The sequence below is a fragment of the Microcaecilia unicolor genome, chromosome 6 (assembly GCF_901765095.1).
Source record: "Microcaecilia unicolor chromosome 6, aMicUni1.1, whole genome shotgun sequence".
NCBI lineage: Eukaryota > Metazoa > Chordata > Amphibia > Gymnophiona > Siphonopidae > Microcaecilia > Microcaecilia unicolor.
Genome location: NC_044036.1, coordinates 84,596,630 through 84,624,564, shown reverse-complemented (window position 1 = coordinate 84,624,564; position 27,935 = coordinate 84,596,630). Strand labels below are relative to the sequence as shown.

The following is a 27,935-nucleotide window of genomic DNA, read 5'->3' as shown; positions in this document are numbered from 1 at the left end:
TCGAAAGCTGATTTTGGGTGTTCCCAACTGCTTTCTGTCGCAGGGATGACCAAAGTTCACGGGGGTGTGTCAGAGGCGTAGCGAAGGTGGGACTTGGGCGTGCCTAACACATGGACGTGCCTAACACATGGACGAGCACTTGGACGACTTTACCTGGTCCTGTTTTTCTTACGACCAAGGCACAAAAGGTGCCCGAACTGACCAGATCACCACCAGAGAGAATCAGGGATGACCTTCCCTTACTCCCCCAGTGATCACTAACCCCCTCCCAATCTCCAAAAAAAAATCTTTAAAAATATTTTGTGCCAGCCTCAAATGTCATACTCAGGTCCATCACAGCAGTATGCAGGTCCCTGGAGCAGTTTTAGTGGGTGCAGTGCCCTTCAGGCAGGGGGACCCAGGCCCATCCCCCCCTACCTGTTATACTTGTGGTGGTAAATGTGAGCCCTCCAAAACCCACCGTACCCACATCTAGGTGCCTCCCTTCACCCGTATAGTGGTGTACAGTTGTGGGTAGTGGGTTTTGGGGGGCTCAGCATACAAGGTACCTGGGAGCAATTTCTGAAGTCCTCTGCTATAAGAGGTCCAATGGCCTCCTATTAATGAGTTTCTGATGCCATCTTGCTTGTTGTTTCTACACACACACACACACACACACACACACACACATATATATATATATATATATATATATATATATATATATACAAAACTTATTTTGCTTTATGGTGCCACGTTGTTTCTACACCCCTTTTCTTATCTTCATGACTTTTGGAGTACTTAGAATTTCTCCCCCCCCCCCCTTTTCTATGGTAGTGTTATCTAAGAGGCCATTTATGTGTGTGAGTGGCCTTTTACATGCATAAATGTCTAGAATACAGCTAACATTTATTCTCTCAACTTAAACTAGGCGGCTTCTTATAACCCCTTAATGTCAAAAACAATTATGCAAAAGCTAAGTAAATGCCAGCCGTTACAATAGAAAATACTTAGGATTACAAATGAACTCCAAAATCTGTGAAAATAAGCAGTGATCTAAACTCCTCTCAGCAACAAGCCAAATACAGACCAAACTGTAAAAAAAAAAAAAAAAAAAAAAAGTAGTATATTTATTTACTCTTACAACCTCAATTTCCTTTATTATGCAGCAGAATTCATTAGTTTATAATGAAAATCAACTCATGAACTCCAATACCTGTGAAAATAATCAGTGCTCTTTACTCGTTACAGCAGCAAGCAAATACGGACTAATTTCCTTCATTAAGTAGCAGAATTTGTAAGATTATAACAAAAAAATATCAAGAAAGAAGGGTAGCAAATATTTACTTAGAAGACTGGCAGATTTTAGCATTAAAGTTAATGGGGCAGTACTGGAACTGATATGGCTTTTGAAGCTGGTTTCCTGCCAAAGACTTAAAAAAATAAAAAAAAAACAGCTCTACAGAAAGTCAAACAAGGACAGGACCACTTCAATTCAAAAGATTATAAGGTGCCCAGTTTTCTAAACAATTGCCTGTTTCTTTCAAATGCATATTTTTTTAAACAAAAAGTTGGCTTTGAAAATAGAAATTGTGTAATTTAAAAAAAATGAAAAATAAAACATTACAATTTGTGATAAATAAAAATATAACTTAGATAAAAAAAAGGAGTTATATGCCGAGAGTGAGTCATCCCTTAAATCAAATGGGCTACTGCATTTTCAACAATCTGCGCTATTTTTAAAACTAGGTCTATGTTTACTGAGGTACACAATGGGTGCATTAGCATTTTTAATGCGTGTAAATGGTTTATGTGCATTAAACGCTAATGCACCCATAGAAATGTATAGGTACATTAGCGTTTAATGCGTCTTAAATTTAAGGGCGCGTTAGAAACGCTAACGCACCTTAGTAAACATACCCCTACAGCTTGGAAGTTCTAAATATAAAGTATTACATTAGTCTACTTGGTATCATAGGTTTCAGCTTATTCAATAAATGTAACTTAAAGAATGAGGACTTCACCTTTGAATAAATTTGAGGCTTGGGCTTGAAAGTCAGTCGTGCACCTAGAATAACTCCCAGATTCTGCACTTGTTACACTGTATTAACCATCTGATCACCTATTCTGATGTGTGCAGGAACATCACCTTAGTCTTACTCACATTTAAAGCCAACTTATTTTGCAGTAGCTACACTCAATGCTACTCATATAGGGGCCCTTTAAAAAGGGCCCTGCGGTAGTGGCGGTTTTTGCCACCCACTGAGGCCCTTTTTACCATAGCAGGTAAAAAAGGCTGAAAAAATACATGGCCATGTGGTAAGATTGCTCTTACCGCGTAGCCGTACCGGGGGGGGGGGGGGGGGTGTAACACTTACCGCTCTAACCCAGCAGTAACTGGGTAGCGTATGGCGCTGCCTGATTACCACCAGGTAACAGCTGCGCAAAAACATCAAGCCCTGTTTTCCCCAGCGTGGGAAATAGTGCACATTAGGGCTGGAACTACTGCTGGCGCCCGCATTGGGTCAGCGGTAGCTCCAAATTGGCCTCCCGGTAATTGGTAAGCTTGTGTTGGGCTTACTGCCGTTCTGTAAGAGGGCCCCATAAGAATTAACAAATCTACAGCTACCCCAACAGAAGTAACTAATGCAAGGAAGAACTGTATGTCATCTGCATAGATTCTATACTGAATGTTCAATGATTTTCATTTCCAGCAGAGTGGCACAAAGTAGATGTTATAAAGAACTGCAGATAATGATCCCTGTGGAACACCTGCCACAAGGACCTTTACACTAGAAAAATAGTCACTGATACGAAATTCCTTCATCCTTCCAAACAAAAAGTGAACAAAACTATTCAAGCACACAATCAGTAATCCAAAAAGCATGCATTCATCTCAATACAATACCATGATCAATAGTATCAAAGGCTGCAGAAGTAGCCAACATAACTAAGAAGAAATTATTACCTTGATCCAGACCCTGGGGTAGCATGTCTACAGTAGAGATCAATAACGACTCTGTATATTGGGCCCGTCTAAATTCATATTGAAAATGATATAAAATGTCTGCTTTTTCTATTAATTCACACAGGTGAAATAACACAACTCTTTCTACTACTTTTAGCAAGGGTAGGCAGAGTCAACACAGCTCAATAGTTTGCTAAAACATTTGGATACAAAGTATTTTTTTCAGTAGAGGTCTTACAGTCGCTAACTTTAAAGAGTCAGGTAATTTATCAGTTTGTAAGAGTGCGTTAGTAATTGTAGTCAAATTGGATTATGTGACCTGAAACTTTCTATCCATATTTTTAATGAGGTATAAAATTTTGGGGTTTCTTTAGTGTTGTACTGTGTAGTTTATTTAAGCCTCATTGTGTCCTGAGTTGACATCAGCAAACCGAAGAGCAAAATATTAGTATAATACTACAAGTATGTGAAAATTTAAGGGCGTTTTAACACCTAGGAGAGACGTTCTTCTCTGCCTCTACCCATACAGCTTTCTTTAGTCACAGTCTGGCTATGTGGAGGTGATATATAAAGTATTGAATAAACATACAAGTTTCTGTTCTAAATAGGATATCCACTTAGGAATAAGCTTTGGGGGATGTCAGCATGTGCCACCATTTACCATGTGTGACTAGGTTGCAGCAGTTGTATCTTTTGCTGTTGTGGCCTGATGCGACAGATAAGTGAGAGAGTTCAGTTCATTTGATATACCGCTTATTATACTTAAAATCATAGCAGTTACAGGAATCAAAATAAAGGGAATGAAAACAAAAATATGGAATCAAGAGACCAAATCATATCATCAGTCAGCTACAATATGAGTGAGAGGGTACAGTGGATTTAGCGCAGTGGTACAGTAACTAGTAGAAGAGAATGGAGATGGGGTAGGGAAAGGACCAGACACTATTCTTCCTCAGGGTTGAATTTAGCTCATAGCTTTTCAGTAGTAATTCAAGGTATTCTGGCTTTTTTTCTTCTTCCTGAGGGCTCATAATCTAAGAGGTCCTTTTACTAAGGTGTGCTAACAGATTTAGCGTGCACTAAGTGATAAGGTGCCCATAGGAATGTAATGGGCAGTGTACAGCAGCTACAGTTTTACATAAAAATTAAAATTTTGTTCACAGCATAACAATAGTAAAATGACCAAGTATAAACATAAATACAATAAATGAGGTAAACTTGAAAACAGCAAATTGAAACCGACTACTTAACTTAGTAAAAGGACCCCAAAGTTTGTACCTGAGGTAATGGAGGGTTTAAGTGACTTCCCAAGATCACAAAGAGCAGCAGTGAGATGTCCCCAGTATGGCCAAGGAGGCAACAATCAGTGTTTGTTTTTAAGGGGAAAAATGAGAGTAAGTAGGAAGAGGTACAATTAGGCTATATGACTGGTAATCTGGTACAGATGCACTTTCAGATAAGAAAGTCCTGGGTACAGACTCAGTGGTTTTAGAATGTAAATCAATCTTGGATTTAGTTCTTATTTCACCTGAAGTTAGGGTTTAGAAATATTTGTGACCAAAATATATTTTATAAATTTCATAAACATAATCACACCCCATTTGGAAAACAATCTGGCTTAAAAGCTCCTACTTCTTGGGATAAACAGAATAAGAACATAAGAAATACATTATTGAGTCAGATCAAAGGTAAGTCAAGCCCAGCATCTTGTTTCCAACAATGGAGAACCCAAGTCACAAGTATTTAAAGAACAGATCCATTTCTGGTTACCTATGTCTAAGGATAGGTAGTGGTTTTCCTGTCCCAAGAATAAACCCCTTTCAAACAGGTTTCTGGTTTTCTTGGAATTATTTAATACATTGTCATGTTTATTACCCTCTATATAACCATCATTATCCCTTTTCCAATATTTCTGCCTTCACTGTCATCACTAATTAGTTGGAATAAAATGATCCTGCTCTGAACGTGGTCAGCTTTTAATAAGGATTAAAAGATGGAAATGCTTGCCCACATCTCAGTGACCATTGTTCAGATATGGTCCAAATTCATATAAATCAATGGGCAAAATGGAAAATAGTCTTTCAAATATCTTTCATTCTTAATGGAAAAACATTTTCTTAAGTAGGAGGAAGTTGGATAGTTGCTATAGAATGGTCAACGAATGCTCAAAGGGACTAGGATCAAGCTGAAATCGACAATCAGGATGTAATCAGCCACACCACTGGGTGACACCACCAAACAGTCCAAAACTCAAGGCTAATATAAAGTTCTGAGCATGCACAGGCATTTCTGTCCATGCATCTCCTCACTTTTTAAATGTTTTTTTCTTCTTTGTGAAACAGGCACAAACAAAACTCTCTCTTCACAAATTATCTGAAGAAGTTCTTCACAGTTTTTTTAAATGTATTTTTGCCTTTTAAAAAAAAATCTTCATGTTATTATAATTTTTTTTAGTTCTCTACCTAAATAAAAAGAACTTGTTTGTTTGTTTTTGTTTGGTTTCTTCTATATGGAGTCATGGCTCTAAGCAAACTAGGATGCTATGCCTGCCCTACCTTTGACTGCTGCATGGCAAAGAATGGCACACCCTGAAATCGGTGGCTTCTGTTCGGGCCCTGCTCATAAGCCAAGTAACTTTTCAAAGTGTGGGAGGATGTCTCTGAGAGCCAGAAAGTAGTGACTTTTCTACCTCTTAGAGTAGTGTTTTCCAAGTTGGTTCTAGAGTACTCCCTTGCTAGTCAGGTTTTCAGGATATCTAAAATGAATATGAAAGAGGCGGATTTGCATACACTGCCTTCATTGTATGCAAATTTCTTTCATGCATGTTCATTGTGGATATCCTGGAAACCTGACTGACAAGGGAGTATTCCAGGAGTGACTTGGGAAACAGTGTCTTAGAGCATTATGAAGCACTAGCTCTTCGAACTTAAAAATAGTCCTCTGAACAGAAGCTGACTGGCTCAGTACATTCAAACAGATCCTCCTGGCTGTTTCCTTGATCCCCTCATGCAGTGGCATTAACAGTCCAGCCCTGGAGAAAGGGTGTTGCTGCACTTCTTTAGAGCAGACTCTGGTCTCGGCTATGATTTTTCAACTTAAAATGTTTGGTTCCTCAGCTTTCACATCAGTAGGGGAAGGAGCTTAACTCGCACCTCTTTCAGTTGTAGCTGAAGGTAAGTTACATTCAGTTACAGCAGGGAGCATATCAAATTGACCTGGTCACCACAAGTGAGATTGCTGAACTTCCCTTATATTGCTTGAGATGGCCTTCCACGCTTTAACTTGCATAGTATGCCGTAGTCAAAATTCTACAGAAATATTCGGTAACACTTAACTGGGCATTGGCTCTGACCACCTTGGCACAATCCAGGTAGTGTCAGTGTAGAGCAGAGGCATAGTCAGACCTCTTTTTGGGAGTGGGCATGAGCCAAAATGGGGAGGCGTATTTTGCCCCATCTCCCCGCCACTTTCGACCCCTCTGCCATAACACCGCATACTTGGGCTGGCAGGGATCCCTATCCAACAAAGACAGAAAAATTACAGTGTACGTGAGTTCCCTTTGTTTGGTATAACATGCATCCATTATATTCTCATATTTAACACTGAGATTGTTGACAGTGTTTTCTCACATTATAAGGAATATGATAATGATTTTTAGGAAAAATATGGGTAAACTCTAAACCCGTCTTTTAGACTGTGGGATGTGCAATTGTGTCTTCAAGCTGAATAGTTACTGTCATGAGTGTATAGGAGCATATATTTAAAAATGTCATAACCCATCTGGAGTTTTTATTTGCTATTTATGTATTGTGTGACATCCTGCCTGGCATTTTCTCCTCTTTATTGAATTGTAAATATATGCCTGTCTCTGTTTTCTTGCAGAGAGTGATAATGAACTCTCCAGCGGCACTGGGGATGTTTCTAAAGACTGTCCAGAGAAGATCCTGGATTCATGGGGAGAGTTGCTTGGAAGATGGTAAAATACTAAGCTTTCTTAAATATCTTCTTTCTCTTGAAATTGATGAAGTCTGTTTTTATTCTTCAGTCTTGACAAGCTACCTAAATTGTGAAATATTCAAGGCTTCAGCATGTTTCCTTCACTGGAAAATTATTTGCCTTTTTGATATAAACACTATAGTTTCCTATCGCTTTTATGATGTAAAAATGGTTGCTTAAGACATTCTATTCTGGGTCAGACCAAAGGTTTACTGAACTCAGATGTCTCCCAACAATGTCCAGCCTAGATCAGTAGGAAACATCCCTTAAATCCAAAGGAATAGATCTGTTTGTTGTGCTTCTTCTGGAGACTAGAGTAGCAGACTTTGAGGAGCTGAAGCAGGTAGAGAGGTATATAGGAGACCTTCAGGGATATAGTTGTCTCCAGTCTGGCAACCTCTTTGCTGCCTTGGAAGAAAAAAGGGGGTGCAGTATCTTTTCACAAAGAGGACATGTCTCTAGGGGCTTCCACCTAGGAGAGGAGGTTAGAATTATTAGGCATATAGATAGCTGGGTGGCTGGTGGATATAAGAGTTGCCTGTCTATGAGGGTAGTAGACCTCATGAATCTCCTAGATTGAGTTTAGACAGTGTTGGGAAGAGCCAAATGTCTTTGGTACTAGTGGGTGCAAACGACATAGGAAAATGTGGGAAGGAAGGTTTTAGGAGCCAAATTTAGGCTCTTAGGTAGAAAGTTGAAATCCAGAACCTCTGAAATAGCATTTTCAGAAATGCTTCTTATTCCACACACAGGACCCAAGAGGTAGGCAGAGTTCCGGAGTCTTAATGAGTGGATTAGAAGATGATGCAGGGATAAAGGATTTAGATTTGTTAGGACCTGAGCAACATTCTGAGGAAGAGAGAGCCTGTTGCAAAAAGTTGGGCTCCCCCATAACTGGATTGGCCATGGAGACCGTGGTACACAGACCTGATTTGACTGCTAGGTGGGGGTCCTCTCCATATTCCACAGGTACACGGCTTACTGAAGCAATGTCTGCTACTCATGGAGGATCTGTGCCCCTTTGGTCTTATGGCTTGGCCATTGAAAGGGCTCAGTTAAGATGAAAAGGTTATTTTTATTCAGTCATTGCTACCTTGCTTCAGGCTTGGAAACATTCTATATCCATGGTGTATGCAAGTTTCTGGAGGACATTTGAGGGCAGATGTTCTGAGGAAGGGCTTTCTCCCTTCTCTGCTCAAATTGCATACATTCTAGCATTTCTCTAGGCAGGTCTTCAGAAGGAATTGATGTTGGAGGAGTGGCCTAGTGGTTAGGGTGGTGGACTTTGGTCCTGGGGAACTGAGGAACTGTTTGATTCCCACTTCAGGCACAGGCAGCTCCTTGTGACTCTGGGCAAGTCATTTAACCCTCCATTACCCCAGGTACAAATAAGTACCTGTATACAATATGTAAGCCGCATTGAGCCTGCCATGAGTGGGAAAGTGCGGGTTACAAATGTAACAAAAATAAAATAAAAGTTCAGGTTGTGTCTTTGGCCTGTTTCAGCTACAGAAGACATCCCTTGTGTTTCACCTGGATCTTGTTTGGTTCTTGCGGGGAGTGGGCCACTTGCAGCCTTCCTTTCGTATGCCATGTCCAGAGTGGAACCTAAATTTAGTCCTTCGGGCTCTTCAGAAGCCTCCTTGAAAGAGATCTTATGCTAAAGACAGTGTTCTTGGTGACTGTTTTGTTAGCACATAGGGTTTCGGAGCTTCAGGCTCTCTCTTGTTGGGATCCCTTTCTTCAGTTTTCAGAGAGGTTGAGGGGGGGGGGGGCTCCCTACGCATGATTCCTTCCTTTCCTCTGAAAGTGGTATTAGCATTTCATTTCAAACAGAATGAAAAAAAATTAGCGTTGGCTCTATGAAGGTTCAAAAACAACAATATTAATTATTTGTAATCCACTTATCTTTTGCTGCCTTCTTCTCTTGAGAGGTGGCGAATCTTACTGAGTGGCGTGGAGTCTGATTGCCTTGAAGCAGTGGGAAGCTCTTTTCAACCAAACTATTTTACCGAGTCTCCAAGTTTTGGCACGTTTGAGTACAATGAATATCCATTACGGACAGATTTGCATTTTTGTTGGTACAGACTAGGATGTACTTCATAGAACTATTTCTGTGAAAATGGTCATTTAGAAGAAGAACTTCCTTGAGATATGGACAATTATTATGAGAACAGTTGCTTTAAGGGGGTTTTGTTGTAAGTTTTAAAAGATTACACTGTAAAGTAAGGTTGAGGCTTTTAATTAAGCGATAATTACTGAAGTTATATTTGTGAAAATAGTAATAATAAAATGTGATATGTAAATGTATTTGGAGAATTAGTCATGCTAGTAATATATTCATATTCATTAGAGGTATCCTGAAAACTTGGCCTGTTTGCAGCTCTCAAGGACTGAACTTGGTCAAGCCTGATGTAGTCATTCTTACCATGACTATTTACCATCTACATACTTTTGTTCATTTATACCCTGCTGTACTTTTGTTAGGTGTCCTGCCTGTTGCATCTTATAAATCACAAAATCTCCATTGCCTGTTGAAGAGACATAAGTATTTAATCATAACACATTAGATTTAATAAACCCCTTGAAAATTATCTTATTGAATTACTATACAATACAATATGAATGGTAAAAGATAAAGTTACAGTAGGCAGTCAGTGAGTAGAATATTCAGAATATGTTTATACTTCATTTAAATAATTAGATATTGTATACGAGCTGAAAGAGTGAGAAAAGAAAGCATGGTAAGCTGGTGGTTTTTAAACTGTCCTGTCAAATACACTGTTAGGGGCCCTTTTACAAAGGCACACTGAAAAATTGCCTATGGTAGTGTAGACGCTTGTTTTGGGCGTACGCAGAATCATTTCTCAGCGCACCTTTAAAAAATGCCTTTTTAAAAATTTTTCCGAAAATGGACATGCGGCAAAATGAAAATTGCTGTGAATCCATTTTGGGTCTGAGACCTTTATCGCAAGCCACTGACCTAGCGGTAAAGTCTCACGCAGTAACTGGGTGGTAATGACTTACATGCATCAAATTCCACTTGGCTTCTGCCCAATACACGTGTCCGAAAATAAAAATTATTTTTTGGACACGCGCCAAAAATGAAATTACAGCAAGAGCCATGTGGTAGCTGGACGTTAATTCCGTTTTGGCGCACGTTGGGCGTGCTTAGACGCTTATGCGGCTTAGTGAAAGGGCCCCTAAATGCGTATTCATTTTATGCATACTAATTGTGGATCTCCAGAAAACCCAATCAGTTGAGGAATCGGGGTCGAATTTGGAAAGCACTGTAGTAGGTTTCAGTGTTAGTAATGTAAACTTCTTATTTACTATTCATTGTTTAAGGCTCTCTGTGCTCAGAGTTATGCTGTGAGGAATTTCCTTATGAGTACTTTGTCTTCTGTAGCACTCTGTGAATGAAAAGATCACCATCATTAAGCAGTTGTTCCTGAATACTCCCTGCAAAATATGGTAGAGAAAACATTCACGTGCAATTTTCAGCCAGGGCTGAATATCGCTGCTAAATAGATAGGGGGCGATATTGAGCCCACAAAACTCAACGGTTTTGAAACTGTGACAAGTGTGAACTGCATTAGACCTGGCTCTTCGGTGTCAGTACTTGAATATGCAGGTCTTTGGTGGAACCAGATGTTATGCGGGTATCAGCTGATTTTCAGTTCCAGTAGCCACATACCTAACCAGGCAAAGATAGGACTGCTTTTTAAGTGGCCCTATCTGATATGATATGTGGGCATAGACACTGAATATCATTGGTGCCCAGATATCTTTCTGCTCCATCCCCGGATCGCCCCATCACTCACCAGACAGTGCTATTGCGGTTACACTGGATTTTCTGTGACACTGAGCAGTTAAGTGCTGCTGAAAATCCAGGGACAACTCACTCAGCATGATTTAAGTGGGCAAGAGCTTCTCTTGCCTGCTTAAACAATGCTGAATATTAACACCATAATTCCTAACCCATCCCTTCCCTAACCCATACTGGTCAATATTCAAAAGGATTAACCAGTTAGAAATGGCTGCTGACTGGTTAAATCGCTTGTTCAGGTCTATCCACTAATTTTCAGATATTGCTGCTAAAAATGAGCAGTTAGTGCCTCAGTAAAAACCAACTATTTTGGGGGTGTTCAGGGGAAGAGTCAGCACTTGGCAGGTTAAGTGACAATATTCAGCACTTAACTGGCCAGGGTAACTGCATATATGGGATCACATAAAACACAGTCCTATATGTGGGTTAAGTTCTATATTGACTTAACTGGCTATGTGTTAGCCGGTGCCGCATAAACCTGGCATTGAATATCCGGGAATAATGCCGGCAGTGGTCAGCAAATTGCTCACTGCCACTGGCTGAATATTTACCCCCTTAGTGGTTTAAACAGCCCATTTTTATCAGGATACTTTTTAAAATACCCAGATTGGGGGGGAGGGGCAGGGGTTTGGGTTATGAATTCTTGATCTGCCAATGAACGCAAAATGTGTTGAAAACTGGACTCATTAAGGGGCCCTTTTACTAAAGGGTTGCCATGTGGCAACCTGGAATTACTGCCGACCCAAACGTGGGTGCCGGTAGTAGTTCCACCCCCAGCGTGTGCCATTTCTGGTGCTAGCGGAAATATTGAAAAAATATTTCTGCAGAGGGTTACCCCGTTGTAATTGGGCAGCGTGGGAGCCCTTACTTCCAGTTCTATGGGTGGCAGTAAGTTCTCCCCCCTCCCCCCCGAAATGGCCATGTGGCAAGTGCGAACTTACTGCATGGCCATTTTATTTTGGGCTATTTTCACCCACTGCGGTATAAGCAGTGGTGTTCTGGAGAGCCGTTTGTTACTTTAACAACTGGATCCTAAAGTGTGGGCTCAGGCCCCCTCTTGAATTCTCTTTTACGTTGCTGATGGGGATGCTAAGCCCTGCCAGCATCCGCGAGAAGTCCCAGCTTGCAACTCTGAGCCAGAAACAAGCAGTGGGGAGTGGTGGCAATCCATTTATTGGCTGGTGGGGCTTGGCATCCCTGCCAGCAAAGCCTAGAGTGCCCACACGGTAGGGGGGGAAGAGAAAAGGGATGTGTCCCCCCCCCCAGTTCACCCCTGCCCCCCCCCCCAAATTGCAGATCTGGCTACACCTGGAGAGAGAGCCCATTGTTAAAAATTTACCAGCACAACCCTGGGTATAAGGGACCCTAGTGCTCAGCAAAAATGGCCGCTGCCACTAGCACAGGGCCTCTTGTACTGCAGCTCAATAAAAGGGCCCCTAACTATGAATTTTAAAAGGTTTATCTTATTTTTTTTCTTGTTGAATACTTGGTTTTAAAATACAGAAGAGGTAATGTGTCAGTTTTCTGTTTTCACAGGCACAATAACCTCAGTGTAAGACCAAAAGGATTGTCATCTCTAGTGAAGAGTGGCATCCCAGAGGCATTGAGGGCAGAGGTGTGGCTGCTGCTAGCAGGATGTCATGATGACCAGACTATGTTAGAGAGATACCGCATTCTCATCACAAAAGTAAGAAACCTGTTTGGGTTTGTTTGGTATTTTCATTTTGTTTGCAGGAAAATGTAGCTTTAATGCCTGATGCTGTTAAAATTTAATATTGCAATTAAATTGATCTTTGAGTGTTTTTGCATTGATTATTTGTGGTTGAATTCTGTTTCTAAAAGGCTGTTAATAAATCCTAGTAATACATAATTACATACATCAATTTGTCCCAACTGCTTACTGACCCCTTGTCTGGATGAACTTTCCTCCCTGAACCACTACTGGCTATTGAATCTATTATTATGGCCCTTCTTACCAGTTAAATGAAACTGGTCTCTTAAAAAATTGTGACCTGCTTAGAACTGTGAGGTAATAGCAGGATAGAAAACGAATTTATCATTACCATGTCAACCACTTTGTAGTCCTGAAATTTTTTTTTCATTGACTAGGCCAAAAATCTCTAAAACAAAACTGTTTATTTGTATTTATAATTGTCTTCAATAAATTACTCAGTAAAAATGAAGCCTTTTGATTTCCAGCTTGAGAAGCTGTTCTGTAATGCTGAACTTATGTCTTTTTCACACAAAAGAAGACCCCACAATGACCTTGTTGCTATTTTCCCGTTCATTCCCTTTACAAAGTATGTGAATGATTTTAATGTTGTGTAATCAAAATGAAGATTTACAGCTGTGATGTGCTGCTGTTCCTCCTAAGTAGTAATAAGCTGTCTGGTTGATCTTATTGGTTTTTGGATCACACAATGGATTCTGAGTTTGTTTGTTTGGGTTTTTGTCCTCGGACTTTCTCAAAAGATAAGAGTATCTCTTCTTGTGGATGTAACAGTAGCAACTGATGAGTTCCATGTACTGTAATTCTAGATTGTGATTTTTATTGGCTTGTTGCTTAGTGTAGCTTACCTATATGCAGTGAGCTGGACTGCAAGTTTTCTATAATTAGTGTTTTTTCTTTTTTTTAATTAAGGAAATTTTCAGTATTTACATCTAGTAAAAGCAGGAAAGCAACAAACAATGTACACAAAAAAATGTAAAATAACACAAAGGGAAAAATTACCTTCCTAAGCCCTTGCAATAGAAAACAGACAACCACTGATCAGTCCCAAGGAGCATGTTTAATAAAGATGTTAGGTGTTTGCACTTAATCCCCTGGATTCTAAATATGAAGCAACTTAATTGTTTAATAAACCAATCAGCGACAATAATTTGCCACTAACAAGCAATTATCAGCACTAATTGGCACTAATTAGAATTTACATGTGCAACTTTCTAAGCGTATTCTGTAAAGTGGTGCATGTAAATTCTAATGCGCAGATCACAAAAGGGGGTGTGGACATGGGAGGGGCATGGTTGGGTCATGGGCATTCCTAAAAATTATTCGCATCGTTATAGAATATGGCTGATCAGGCATGGGCGTTTACACAGCTTTTAGTTGGCGTAAATGGTCGTGCCTAAATTTTAGTCATGGGGATGGGTGCTAAGTATATTCTATAAACATCGTCTAACTTTAGGTATGGTTTATAGAATACTGTTAAGTGCGTTTTTTTTCGCTGCTGATTTTTTTTTAGGTTCCATATATTGAATCTGGTCTAACGTGGGTTAAGAGCCAAAAGCAACACACATTAAAGGCCTCTTTTATGAAGCTGTGTTAGCAATTTCTGGTATGGCAAATTCGCTGCAGCCCATTCAGTTTGAATGGATTGCGTTGCATTTGCCGCACAGGAATCACTAGCACGGTTTAGTAAAAGAGGTCCTGAGTGCCTAATCTCTGTGCTAACTATTGGAGGTGTATCCTGCATTTTCTGCACAGATTCAGGGGGCCGACTCAGGAATAATTTCAGGAAGGACTTTTTCATGGAGAGAGTGATAGATACCAGGAATGCCCTCCTGCGGGAGGCAGTGGAGACGAAGGCAGCAACAAAATTAAAAAATGCATGGGTCTAAACACAAAGGAATCCTGTATAGAAGGCATGGAACCCAAATAGTTTAGCTGTAATTAGATGGCAAACGCCAGTAATTGGGAAGCAAAGCCAGTGCTGGGCAGTCTTCTATAGTCTGTGCCCTGATCGTGGCTGGACAGATTCAGCTTCCGTAGCTGGAGAACAAGGCCAGTGTTGGCCCATTTCTACAGTCTCTGCCCTGAAAAATGCAGAGACAAATCAAGATCAAGTATACGTATCATACCTTATATTGTGAGTTTATCTTGTTGGGCAGACTGGTTGGACCGTACAGGTCTTTATCTGCCGTCTTCTACTAATGTTCTTTAAAGTGTATTACTTTCAGGTGCTTTAATCGCGGATGGACCTAACACTCCTATTGAGGTGGTGTTAGCTGAATCCGTATTGGTTGCATGTGCTACCTACCAGCCACTGACTGCAGCGTACAGTTCCTGCCCAATCTCTGCCTATACTCTGTCCAGTCCTCACCCCAGCTTCTGCCAAGCAGTTAGCACTGGACTTTTATCACTGGCAGTTTTAATGCACGCTAAGGAGGAGATTCTATATAGGGCGCCTAAAAAATCAGCACAAAAATCAATGCTAAGTGTATTCTATAAGTGGCGACTAGATAGTTGATATCTCAGCGCCTAAAACTATGTGCCTCCATTTACACCAAAGAAAACATGGCATAAATCCTGGTGCATAGATTTAGGTGCATTAGGCCATATTCTATAACTACATGCGTACATTTTGGAACACCCATTTCCCTGCCCATAACCACACCCCCTTTTGCCCGGGCGTGTTAGAAGTTAGGCGCACTGCATTACAGAATGCACTTATTGAGTTGTACGTGCAAATTCTATTTATTAAAAATTAGTGCTCATTATTGCTTGCTAAATGCTGTTATCAACTCTGATTAACTTGTTAAGCCAATTAAGTTACATGCCTTGTTATAGAATATGCTTGCATTTTGGCTTGGATCTCTAAGCGCGCTGTGTAGAATCTGGGGGTAAGCGTTAGTGTATCCTAGTGCTAACAATTAGTGCTTGCTAAGACCCATACTTCTTATTGCACCTTAGTAAATGTGCTTCTAAATATTCCACACAATCATATCTCCATCCAGATTGTAAGGGCTGAATTATAAACTAAAGAAAAATTAAATCACTCATTCCTCTCTTTAAGAAAATTGGCTAAATGTAAGGGTTCTAAATAAATATATCTGTTCCCCTGGTAACTGGCCAAGCACATGTATGGGAGTTTTGGGAAAAAAAAAAAGTAGCTCCCAAAGCAAGCAATCAGTTTTTCAGTTGAAGAAAAGCTCTGTTCTTAAGCTGGGACAGCCTAGAAAAAGAGGAGCATCTCTATTTTTTGCCTGCAAAAAGAAATATGTTTCACTTAAATGTTTTTTTGAAGTTGGTGAAATCATTGTTGATCATCATGTCTTCCATCAACTCAGTCAATTTTATCTATCTTAATTATTATTCAGGTACTTTGTAAACTGAAACAGTCAGTGAGGTCTTTAGTTACATGGGTGGTCATAGTCTTTCCAGTTCATACTAGCAAGGAAAGGAACGTTAAAAATTGCTTTTTTTTTTTTTTGGTCGTAGAAGTTTTCCATTCCAGGACTTGAATCTCATACACTGTTCCCAGGTTTTCATGAGGAAACCAGTACGCTTAGTCTTTGCTCAGAACTTTATTGTGGGTTTTTTAAAATCTGTTTATTAATCAATAAAAAGGAAAATAAAAAGAAAATTTGGTTGAAGCATGGTGTTTCTTACACACATCGACCATAGAGCTATGTGAACAATAAGCGTAAACAATAAACAAATCAAAACTCTGCTACCATAAAAAACCACCCCCCTCACCCATCCCACCCTTCTTATCCAACTGGCGCACAGATAAATAAGCCACAAAGCCAAGTCATAGTTATAAACACAGTCTAACTAGAACAAAAAATTATTTGTTAAATGAGGTACTACGTGTTCTGAGAGAGAGAGTAGGCCAATATGGTTTCCAAATCTTTTGGAAGAATGTCCATTGAGTATCTTTCCTGGAATCAACACCCATCCATTCCATTGCCAATAGCAAAGTCATGTATACTTGCCATTGAGTAACAGTAGGTGTTTTGGTAGTTTCTAGGTCAATAGTAGGCATTTACATGCAATAAGAAATGGTTTGTGCAAGAAAAGTCTTGGTATCTTAGCCTTAGTTTGGACTATCAATCCCAAAATAAGAGGTCAAGTCGGGAAATAAGAGTGACGAATATCTCCATAGTGGTTGTAAAGTTCTTTCCAGTATTGCTGTACAGGAGCACAAGACCAAAACATATGGCTAAGTGTTGCACCATCTTCTTTACATTTAGAACATTCATCTTTTGGCAAAATATGCAAGGGTAGAATGTTTTTAACAGAAGAGCTGCTTCCACTATTTGTTGGTCCACTGTGAGATTTGTGTTAACTGTGGTTGGCATTGCTAGTGTGTCCTTTTTTTTAAGTATGTAGTGTAGAGGCTGCTTGAATGACCAAGAATGTTGTTTTGTAATTGTCTCCCTCCTAGGTGCCACCTGTTCCATCTTCAATGCATTGTAGAGAGAGAATGCATCATCTCTCTATTTCCAAATTTTCCTGTTAGCTTTGAAATATTATTTTTACCCGTCCCTTGTTTTTTAATCTTGGGAGCTATGAATTTTGCTTCACTAGGATTTTGACTTGCAAATCCTCTTCAGTTCTTTTGCTTTGTAGTGTAAACTGCCTACTCCTGCTACATAGTTATTCAGCAGTTAACGGTGACCCTGATGTAATAAAGCATGCTAACCTTAATATGTTTTTTAAAATACATTTTCAATATGCATTTTTCTATACTAATTTTGCACCTGTATTTAATGTGGGTTTTAACACAGAAAAGAATATGAATCTAAGACATGCATTGTAAGTTTGCATGTGGCCTTAAGTCCAATAATGGCAAATATATTAAATTTAAGCATTTGAAGTGCAATTCTGTAAACTGGGCACTAACATTTATCTGCTAGTTTCACAGGTAAATGATATGTGCATATTTGCCAGCATGTCTCCTGTGCACTCTTCTTGCAAATACTCACTTAACTTAGATAGTGTATATTTGCAAGGAGGGCATTCACAGAGGAGGAGCTTGAGTAGGACATGGGCGGGGCTTCCACATACATATGCAACTTATATTGTACTAGTAAAAAAGGCCTGTTTCGGAAACAAATGAAACGGGCGCTAGCCATGTTTTCCTCGTAGTGTGTATGTTAGAGTGAGTGTGTGTGTGAGAGTGACTGTGTGTGAGAGAGAGAGAGATTGAGTGCTTGTGTATCTGTGTTTGAGTGTGTATGTTTCAGAATGACTGTGTGCGAGTGCGTATGTTGGACACAGTGAGTGACAGAGACAGAGTTTTCCGAGAGCTACAGTGTGTTTGACAGAGCATCTGGTTACTTACCCCCCCATTCGTACTTTTCCCTTTTGTTGGGCCCCCTCCGTTTCCTCCCTCTTTTCCCCTCTCTTGCCTTCCCCCTCCCCATCTGTACTGAGTGAGTGTGTGCCCCTCCCTCCCCACCTGCTTTTCCTTCTGTTAAGCAGTTCTGTCTTCCTTCCCTAATGTCCTCCTCCTCCATGCCAGCATTCTGACTTACTTCCTGATTTCCTCCTCCTCCATGCCAGCATACCCTCCCAGGCAGAGTTGACCCTGTTGCTATGAGATTAGGTTGTGTGTGTTGATGTCGGTTACCGAGGGTGGCTCCGGGATCTCGGTGCAAGTTGTGTTTGTGTGATGCTCTCTTTACAGCCCCGCCGTCGACGTCATCGCTTACTGAGGGGGGCTCGGGATCTCCGTCCAAGTTGTGTATGTGCGACGCTGTTTGTTCCGCCCTGCCGTCGACGTAATCGCGTGGTGACATGAGGGCGGAGCTACACGTCCCTCTCCGGTTTGTTGGGTTTTTTTTGGCGTGCCCGCTACTCCTTGGCGCTGAGTGCAGTTATTTCTTCCTTCCCTTATTCCGCCTCCATGGCTGGTAGCTTTTTGTGAGGTAGAAGCACTGCCGGGCCGCCTCCTCTTCCACATTCCGCCCTCTCTCCCGCCTCCTCTTCGTCATTCCGCCCTCTCTCCTGCTTTCGGCTACTGATTGGCTCCTTGAATGTGCTCCGCCCTCAACGTCATTACGTTTGACGCGAGAGCGGGGCCCACAGACTGTGTTTCTGCTGCTACAGAGCTTCGAACAAACAAACTGGCTTCATTGACGTCAGTGGTCAATGGAACGTTGAGAGTGCTTTTTATGTCGAGATGGGGCGTGGCCTAGGGCGCAGATGGGCGTGGCTGAGTGCGGGAGTCCGAATAGCCTAGGTCAGGAGCCACAGTTGGAGTGAGGTGAGCTTCAGAATGTCTGAGGGGGATTCAGAATGTCTGAGGGGGATTTTATTTATATAGATATGCATCCCTGCTGCATTAGGTGTTCACCCTTATGCCAGCTCTGTGGCTGGTGTACGTGCAGATGGCTAAATATTAGGCATGCTGATACCAGGTCATGCTAGTATTCTATAAAGGAGCCTAGGCTCCCACTGTCCGCACCCTCGGTACGCTTGAAAGGAGACAATTCTATAAAATAGGCCCTAACTGTTATAAGCTCATTATGTGTGAAAATGTAAATATTCACTATTCACTCAACTTACAAAGGGGTACATACATGGGCAGAGCTTGGGTGGAGTTCAGACTTGGACCCGTAGCTTCCAGAATACTTTAAGGGGCCTTTTACTAAGCTGCAGTAAAAAAGGGCCCTGCGCTAGCGGCAGGGGCTGCTTTTGCCGTGTGCCGTGGCCCTTTTTACTGCAGTGGGTAGAAAGGATGCAAAACTACATGGTCATGCGGTAAGGGAGCACTTACCACCACCCATTCAGGTGGCGGTAAGGGCTCCTGTGTTAACCTGGCAGTATGCAGGTAGCATGCGGAGCCGCCCAATTACCACCTGGTAACCTCTGCGTTAAAAAATTGGGCCCGGTTTTCCCTAGCGAGAGACATGGCACATGCTAGGGCTGAAACTACCACCGGTGCCTGTGTTGGGCCAGCGGTAGCTCCAAATTGGCACATGGTAAGCCCACGTTGGGCTTACTACCGCTTAGTATATGTAGCACTTGGGCGCTAACACAGCAGCTCTACAGCTGGTATAAATGCTCGTGTCTAAGCTCATATGCACTTGGTTACATTAATTTTCAATAAAGGAAAGTTGATACCTGCTTCTACTGTATGCTGTCCAGTCACGTAATTGCTGATGCCTTGGGAGCCCTTCTGGAAGTGGATGCCTTCATATAGGTGGTTCAGAGGCTATTGATTGTTTTACAATACTGGCATAACCCATTATCAGCACACTTTACATTTAGATGCCCCCAATTATGCGAGCCATAGACCTGTGAAACTGTTGGCACCTCAGTGCGGCAAGGCTACACGTCACTTCACTATTCTGGAAGTTGCATGCAGTAGTAGCAGCCCTGCCCTTGATGCGTCCACATGAACACCCCCTTGTATTTACATGATATGCCACATATCTGCACTCCTACAGAATAATGTGCAGTCGATTTGCTGCCACTTACACATGTGCCAATTTCCTGTGTATTTATGTGTGCAAGAGGGACATATCTATAAGTGCTCTGTTATAGAATTGCCCTTTTAAACCATACCATTTGTTGCTAGCTTGTAATGCCATTCTTACAGGCAAAGTTTTAAATTTCCACAGAAGTTAATGGAACTTTAAAAAGAAATCCTGAGACCTGGGCTCTGCAAATTGGCGACCCTGGGCAAGAGATCCCTTAATTGGGTATCACTGTATAGGATATGTGCAAGACCCAGACTCCTAGAGCCAGGGTGACTCAGTGGACTCCTGTTGAAAAGTCCACTCCCTCTCCCCTCTCCCACTCCCCTGGGAGTGGAGGCATAGCCTAGTGGTTAGTGTAGTGGACTTTGATCCTGGGGAACTGAGTTCAATTCCCTCTGCAGCTCCTTGTGACTCTGGGCAAGTCATTTAACCCTCCATTGCCCCTGGTACAAAAATAAGTACCTGAATATATGTAAACCACTTTGAATGTAGTTGCAAAAACCTCACCCCCCCCCCCCCCCCCCCGTGTCCTCATTGTAAACTGAATGGTTAATTCAGCAGGCTTTGATCCTGGTGACCTGGGTTAAATTCCCACTGCAGCTCCTTGTGACCATGGGTAAGTCACTTAACCCTCCATTGTCCCAGGTACAAGAAAAACGCTTAGATTTTCAGCCCTCAAGGGACAGAGAAAGTACCTGCATATTTTTTATTTATTTTATTTTATTTGTTACATTTGTATCCCACATTTTCCTACCTATTTGCAGGCTCAATGTGGCTTATATGGTACCATTGGCGTTAGCCAAGAATGGTAGAGAAACAAATACAAGGTGATATTGTGGTTAAATAAGGGTCCATTTCTTTCAGACACAAAGGGGATCAGAGAGAGGGAAAGGTAAAATAATGTTCAATACGATCGCTGGATTTGCTGCGTTGCAGGGTGTTGGCATCTATGTTGGTTCAATAGTGTATGCCTTTTTGAACAGGTAGGTTTTTAGTGATTTCCTGAAACTTAGATGGTTGTAAATTGTTTTCACTCCTTTTGGCAGTGCGTTCCATAGTTTACAGTGCTGCGTACATCTAGTAGTGCTATAGAAATGATTAGTAGTAGTAAAGGAAATACTTTGACTACATTTACATTTTTACCTTCTGCTTGGGTTCAATGACAGTGTAAAACTACATACGATTTTATTGTCCTTTATAACATTTGAATATGTAGCAATACATATTGCTTACACTTGAGGAAGTATTGAAATTTATCACTGTGATTCTCAGCATTTTGGGGTACTATTCAAGTTACAGCCTTCTGAGAGAAGTGAAATGATGGCATTTAAAGCAGAGCACAGTTTTATCTCTGCAAGAAAGATACTTTATTCATTTGTTGAAAGGGTACGGTCAGCTGATACTATAATTCATTGAGTGATAGTTAGCTGTTTAGATTGACACATTTTTCGTCTAGCAAATTAAAAAATAAATTATACCAAACAACTGTTAAACTTGACAACATTCTGTTTTAAATAACATGTTATCATTGTTGGCACCAAATTATATCATAAAAAGATGGGAGCCCTATCTCAAATTGTATTTTTCTAATTTGTATGCTTTACCGACAGCATAGGAACATACAGATTGGGGAGCCAAACAATGTTTACCATGACTTACAGGAAAGAAGCATACAGGGAATGGTATGAAGGCTGTAGAATGAACACATGGAATTATATTTTAGGCATTCAGATATCAAATTAATCCTACTTTTTCTAATGCTAATCCAAAAATTTAGCAAGAGACTACATTGAAATGGTGTGCTTAAAAAGCAAGAATAGTTTTTAGATATGCCTCCTGGTGAAATGATATATTTCATTTTGTTTAATAAGACTTCTAACTTGCTTATTACAAAATAGTGCAACATTCATAATTAATCAGTACAACACCACTTCACAAATAACTCCCATCTCTGGATCATTTATAAATATGTTAAAAAGCAGCGCTCCTAGCACAGACCCCTGGGGAACCCCAGTATCTACCCTTCTCCATTGAGAATACTGACCATTTAACCCTACTCTCTGTTTTCTATCTTTTAACCAGTTTTAATCCACAATAGGACTCTACCTTCTATCCCATGACTCGCCAATTTCTTCTGGAGTCTTTCATGAGGTGCTTTGTCAAACGACCTTTGAAAATCCAGATATACGATATCAACCAGCTCACTTTTAACCACATGCTTGTTCACCCCTTCAAAGAAATGTAATAGATTGGTGATGCAAGATTTCCTTTCACTAAATCCATGTTGGCTTTGTCTCATTAATCCATGCTTTTAAGTATGCTCTATAGTTTTGTTCTTTATAATAGTCTCTACCATTTAGCCTGGCACCGACGTCAGGCTCACCAGTCTATAATTTTCCGTATGCCCTCTGAAACCTTTTTTAAATATTGGCGTTACATTGGCCACCCTCCAATCTTCCAGTACCACGCTCAATTTTTAAAGATAAATTACATATTACTAACAATAGTTCCGCAAGTTCATTTTTCAATTCTATCAGTACTCTGGGATGAATCCATCCAGTCCTGGAGATTTGCTACTCTTCAATTTGTCATCCCATTACATCCTCTAGGTTTATAGAGATTTTATTCAGTTTCTCCGACTCGTCAGCTTCAAATACCATTTCTGGCACTGGTATCTCTCCCAAATCTTCCTCGGTGAAGACTGAAGCAAAAAGTTCATTTAATCTCTCTGCTATGGCTTTGTCTTCCCTGATCGCCCCTTTTACCCCTCGGTCATCTAGCAGTCCAACTGATTCTTTTGCCGGCTTCTTGCTTTTTATATACCTAAAATCTTTTTTAATATGTGTTTTTGCCTCCAACACAATCTTTTTTCCAAAGTCATTCTTTGCCTTCCTCCCTTCCTTATCAGCGCTTTGCATTTGACTTGACATTCCTTATGCTGTTTCTTATTAATTTCAGTCAGTTCCTTCTTCCATTTTCTGAAGGATTTTCTTTTAGCTCTAATAGCTTCCTTCACCTCACTTTTTAACCATGCCAGCTGTTGTTTGGTCTTCCTCCCTCCTTTTTAAATACACAGAATATATTTCGCCTGAGCTTCCAGGATGGTGTTTTTGAACAGCATCCACACCTGATATAAATTTTTGACCCTCACAGCCGCTCCTCTAAGTTTTGTTTTGTTTTTACCGTTCTTCTCATTTTATCGTAGTCTCCTTTTTGAAAGTTAAACACTAACATATTGGATTTCCTGATTATAGTTACTCCAAAGCTAATATCAAATCTGATCATATTATGATCACTTTTATCAGGCAGCCCCATCACCATAACCTCCCGCACCAGATCATGCACTCCACTAAGGACTAGGTCTAGAATTTTTCCTTCTCTTGTGGGCTCCTGTACCAGCTGCTCTATAAAGCAATCCTTGATTTCGTCAAGGAATTTTACCTCCAAATGTGTGATGCTGGTGTTTGTAAGATTGAACATTTGGTATAAAATAGTAAATAAAGTTTGAAAAAAAAAAAAAAGGAATTTTACCTCCCTAGCATGCCCCAATGTTACATTTACTCAGTCAATATTGTGGTAATTAAAATCACCCAGTATTATCATGTTGGCCAGTTTGTTAGCCTCTCTAATTTCTGATAACATTTCTACATCCGTCTGTTCATCCTGGCCAGGCGGACAGTAGTACACTTCTATCACTATCCTTTTTCCCTTTACACATGGAATTTCAATCCACAGGGATTCCAAGATGTGTTTTGTTTCCTGCAGAATTCGATCCATCCTATCACTACGATATAATTTGTACCCCGGTATGACAGTGTCCCACTGGTTATCTTCCTTTCACCAGGTCTCCAAGATGCCTATTATATCTAGTTTTTCATTTAGTGCAATGTATTCTAACTCTCCCATCTTATTTCTTAGGCTCCTGGCGTTTGCATGTAGACATTTCAAATTATTTTTGTTGTTCCTATTTACATCATTCTCAGTACTTGACAGTATTAATTTGCAATCTTTTGTCTGATTTTTATTTTTATTCATTTATATACATTTATATCCCACAATATTCCCACCCATGGACAGGCTCAATGTGGCGTACATCAGTCTATAAAAACATACAACAATTCAGCAAACAATCAATGTCGTAGAGAAAGGGAAATAGCTAAGGAGGGAAAAGGGGAAAGAGTAGTGGTGAACAATATATCGCTACGACAGTTGGAATTCAGAAGGAAGAGATGCCAGGCAGATTTGAAGCGTATGCTCTACCAAAAAGGAAGGTCTTGAGGCGCTTCTTGAAGGTCGGGTGATCAGGAGTAAGTTTGACCAATTGAGGCAGCCCATTCCACATTTGAGTGCTGAGATAGGAGAAGGAGGATGCATAGGTGGTCTTATACTTGAGGCCATAAAAAACTGGGTAATGGAGATTTAGGTACAAACAAGCTGATTTGTGAGAGTTCCTAGGCGACAGGTTAATTAGGGTGTCCATATAAGCAGGGGCTTCACCGTAGATGTTTTTGTGCACCAGAGTGCAAATTTTAAAAGCGATTTGGTCCTTCACAGGAAGCCAGTGCAGCTTCTCATGCAGTGGTCTTGAACTATCAGATCTCGTTTTACCAAAGATGAGCCTAGCCGCTGTGTTCTGGGCAGTTTGTAGTTTTTTTTTAGGAGCATGTCTGTGCACCCCCCCATAGATTCCACTGCAGTAATCAAGGCGGCTTATAACTAGTGATTGAACTAAGCTGCAGAATACTTCTCTAGGGAAATAAGGTTGTATACACTTAAGCTTCCAAAGAAAGAAGAACATTTGCTTGGTTGTAGAGTTCACTTGCTGCTCCAAGGTTAAGGTTCTATCAACAATGACACCTAATATTTTTAGGGACTCCAAGATTGGCAAGACAAGCTCAGGAGTGATTAATGTTGGGGGCTTGAATTTGTTATAGGGAGAGGAGAGAATAAGACAATGTGTTTTTCAGTATTGAGTTTGAATTTAAATGAGTTGGCCCAGTCAAGCATGGTGTGTAATACTATTTCATTGGTAATTTCACTTAGGTCTTTTTTAAAAGGGATAAAGATAGTGATGTCATCTGCATAAATAAACGGGTTGAGCCCAAGCTTAGAAAGGGTCGTGGCCAAAGGAATCAACATTATGTTGAAGAGAGTTGGCGAAAGTGGGGAACCCTGCGGCACACCACAGTCTGCTTTCCAAAGAGATGATAAGCTAGAGCTGGAGTTAACTTGGTAAGTTCTTGAGGTTAGAAAGCCTCTCAGCCAGGCTAATACATTTCCACTGGCTCCAAAGTAATCAATGAGCCGCAGTAAGATGTTATGGCTCACCATATCAAAGGCACTAGACATGTCGAACTGTAAAAGCAAAATACTCTTTCCAACAGCTATTTCCTTCTTAAAGTTAGTCAGGAGAGTGACGAGCACGGACTCAGTACTATGGAGCGGACAGAATTCCGACTGTGAGTTATGCAAAATATTGAAGTTGTCCAAATACTCACTGAGTTGTTTATGCACCATGCTCTCCATTAGTTTCACGAAAAGTGGAATAGATGCAATCGACCGATAGTTGGACAGGTCATTGCTTTTTATTTAAGGACACCTGATCTACTACGGTCTCTTTTGCAACCTCACTAACGGGATACCGTATCTTTCCTGTTTTGGTGAGATCTTTAAAATTTACCTTATTCCGAACCATTCTCTTTGAGCGACTGTCGGCCTTCCCCCAGTCTCTAGTTTAAAAGCTGCTCTATCTCCTTTTTAAATGCCGATGCCTGCAGCCTGGTCCCACCCTGGTTAAGGTGGAGCCCATCCTTTCGGAATAGGCTCGCCCTTCCCCAGAATGTTGCCCAGTTCCTAACAGATCTAAAATCCTCCTCCCGTACCATTGTCTCATCCATGCATTGAGACTCCGAAGCTGCCTGTCTCTTGGATCCTGCGTGTGGTATATAGCCTGTTAGGCTGGTATTCTGTAAATGAAGTTAGATGCCTATGTTATTTCATAGAATAAACTCCAGTTGCCCTCTATGGGGCTAATTCTATAGGAACCACCTAGGTTTAGGTAGCCAGAAGGCATGTAAATAGCTAATTGTATTAGGTCCCATTGCATAACATTGGACCTGTAGTAAAAATAATGAGTAACTGCATTAGCACATTTTTATGACTTTAGCTGATCATTTGTTACCAGTTCTCCCAGTCTGTATTGTTAACATGTGACTAATTAATAAGTCATTGAGGGGCCCTTTTACTAAGCTGCCTATGTGCGCCCAACATGCGTCAGTTTGGAGTTACCGCCTGGCTACTGTGTGGCCCTTGCGGTAATTTCATTTTTGATGCACGTCCACTAAGTGCACCAGAAAATATATTATATTTTATAGGCACGCGGTGAAAATCGGGCGGTAACTCTGACTTGATGCACATAGGCGATTACCACACAGTTAACGCGAGAGACCTTACCACTAAGTCAGTGGCTGGCAGTAAGGTCTCAGACCCAAAATGGACACATGCCAGTTTTTATTTTGACGCACATCCATTTTCGGCAAAAATTTTAAAAAAGGCCTTTTTTACAGGCTCGCTGAAAAATGGATCTGTGCGCACCCAAAACATGCGCCTACACTAACGCAGCCCATTTTTCAACGCATTTTAGTAAAAGGACCCCTCACAGAGCCATTTCTGTGTGGTTTGCTGACAACATGACTGATGATTAAATGCTTTAATTCTTTTTAGTTGAAGAGTTTGTTGTCTTAAATATTTAAACATATGTAAATGATTTAGATTGTTCAAGCAGCATGTCGGCAACTGTCACAGCTGTCAGTTAAGTTAACTTTGTATGCACTGTAAAAGTATATTAATATTCTTGAGGCTAAAATTTTTTTTTTGCTCCTTTGAAAAATATAGTTGAAGTTCCTGTGGCTATATTTTGGTATAGAGATTTTTGAAACTTTCCCACATTCACAGGATGCAGCAGTGGGGGAGGGGGGAAACTTTAATCACACAATTAATTGTGATTACAAATTTAATTGATTTGCAGCCTTAAAAAATATTAAAGTATGAAAAGTAATGAATAGATAGGAAATACAAATAGAAAATTACAAATTAAAGAATCTAAACCAGCACGCAGAATAGCTATGAACAGTCTTACATTTTTCAGAGTCTACTTCAGAAAAGCAAGCCTAAATAAAAGTACAAATATACTATTTTTATTAATTTGTTTTCATAGCTTTTCAATATTTCTCCAATAAAGTTCTATCTCCATGAAACACGAAGGCTTCAAAATATTTACAGACAGCTAAAGCTGTATAATCAAGCAGACCACAGTCTTAGAAGGAGGGGAAGATAATATTAAAAAGTAAAAATAACACACTGGGCATAAGAGAAGAAACTTGCAGACTGTCTATAATACAGAATGTAATGGCCAGCATTAAGGGCTCCTTTTACTAAGCGGCGGTAAGCCCAATGTGGGCTTACTGTTTGCTATTCAGGAAGTACTGCCGGGCTGCCGCAGCAGCCTGGTGGTACTTCCCACCCGTAGCGTGCCATCATTATTTATTTTTTTAGCGCCGGAGTGTACCTGGTGGTAATCGGGCAGTGCCGCGCTGCCCGGTTACCACCGGGTTAATGCAGAGCCCTTACCGCCACCTCAATGTGTGGTGGTAAGGACTCCCCCTGAAATGGCCACGTAGCAAGTGCTTTACTTGCCGCACGGCCATTTCCTGTAGAAAGGCGAAACTTCCCTTTTACCAGCTGCGATAAAAACGGGCCTTGGCGCGCGTGTAAAACACGCACCGATGCCAGCACCGGCCCCCTTTTGCCGCAGCTTGGTAAAAGGGGCCCTAAATCAATACTGCTTTATAATGTCAGAGTCTAGAAAGTTATGGAGCTTGGACGCTTAGTTTATATTTTTTGTATATCCATGCCTTTATACTTCCTCTGTTTTTGTTAAGTACATCTGTGGTG

General features: G+C 40.7%; 1 protein-coding gene across 4 annotated transcripts in view; it reads left to right on the top strand.

Annotated features, from left to right (window-relative positions):
• RABGAP1L (RAB GTPase activating protein 1 like) overlaps nucleotides 1-27,935 on the top strand; it is an 803,631-nt gene that overhangs the window by 243,143 nt on the left and 532,553 nt on the right. For all 4 annotated transcript variants that reach the window (XM_030206422.1, XM_030206421.1, XM_030206423.1 and 1 more), the window contains 2 exons: nucleotides 6,830-6,923; nucleotides 12,309-12,459. In XM_030206422.1, coding sequence (XP_030062282.1) covers nucleotides 6,830-6,923; nucleotides 12,309-12,459 — 245 coding nt within the window. The remainder of the gene's footprint in view (nucleotides 1-6,829; nucleotides 6,924-12,308; nucleotides 12,460-27,935) is intronic.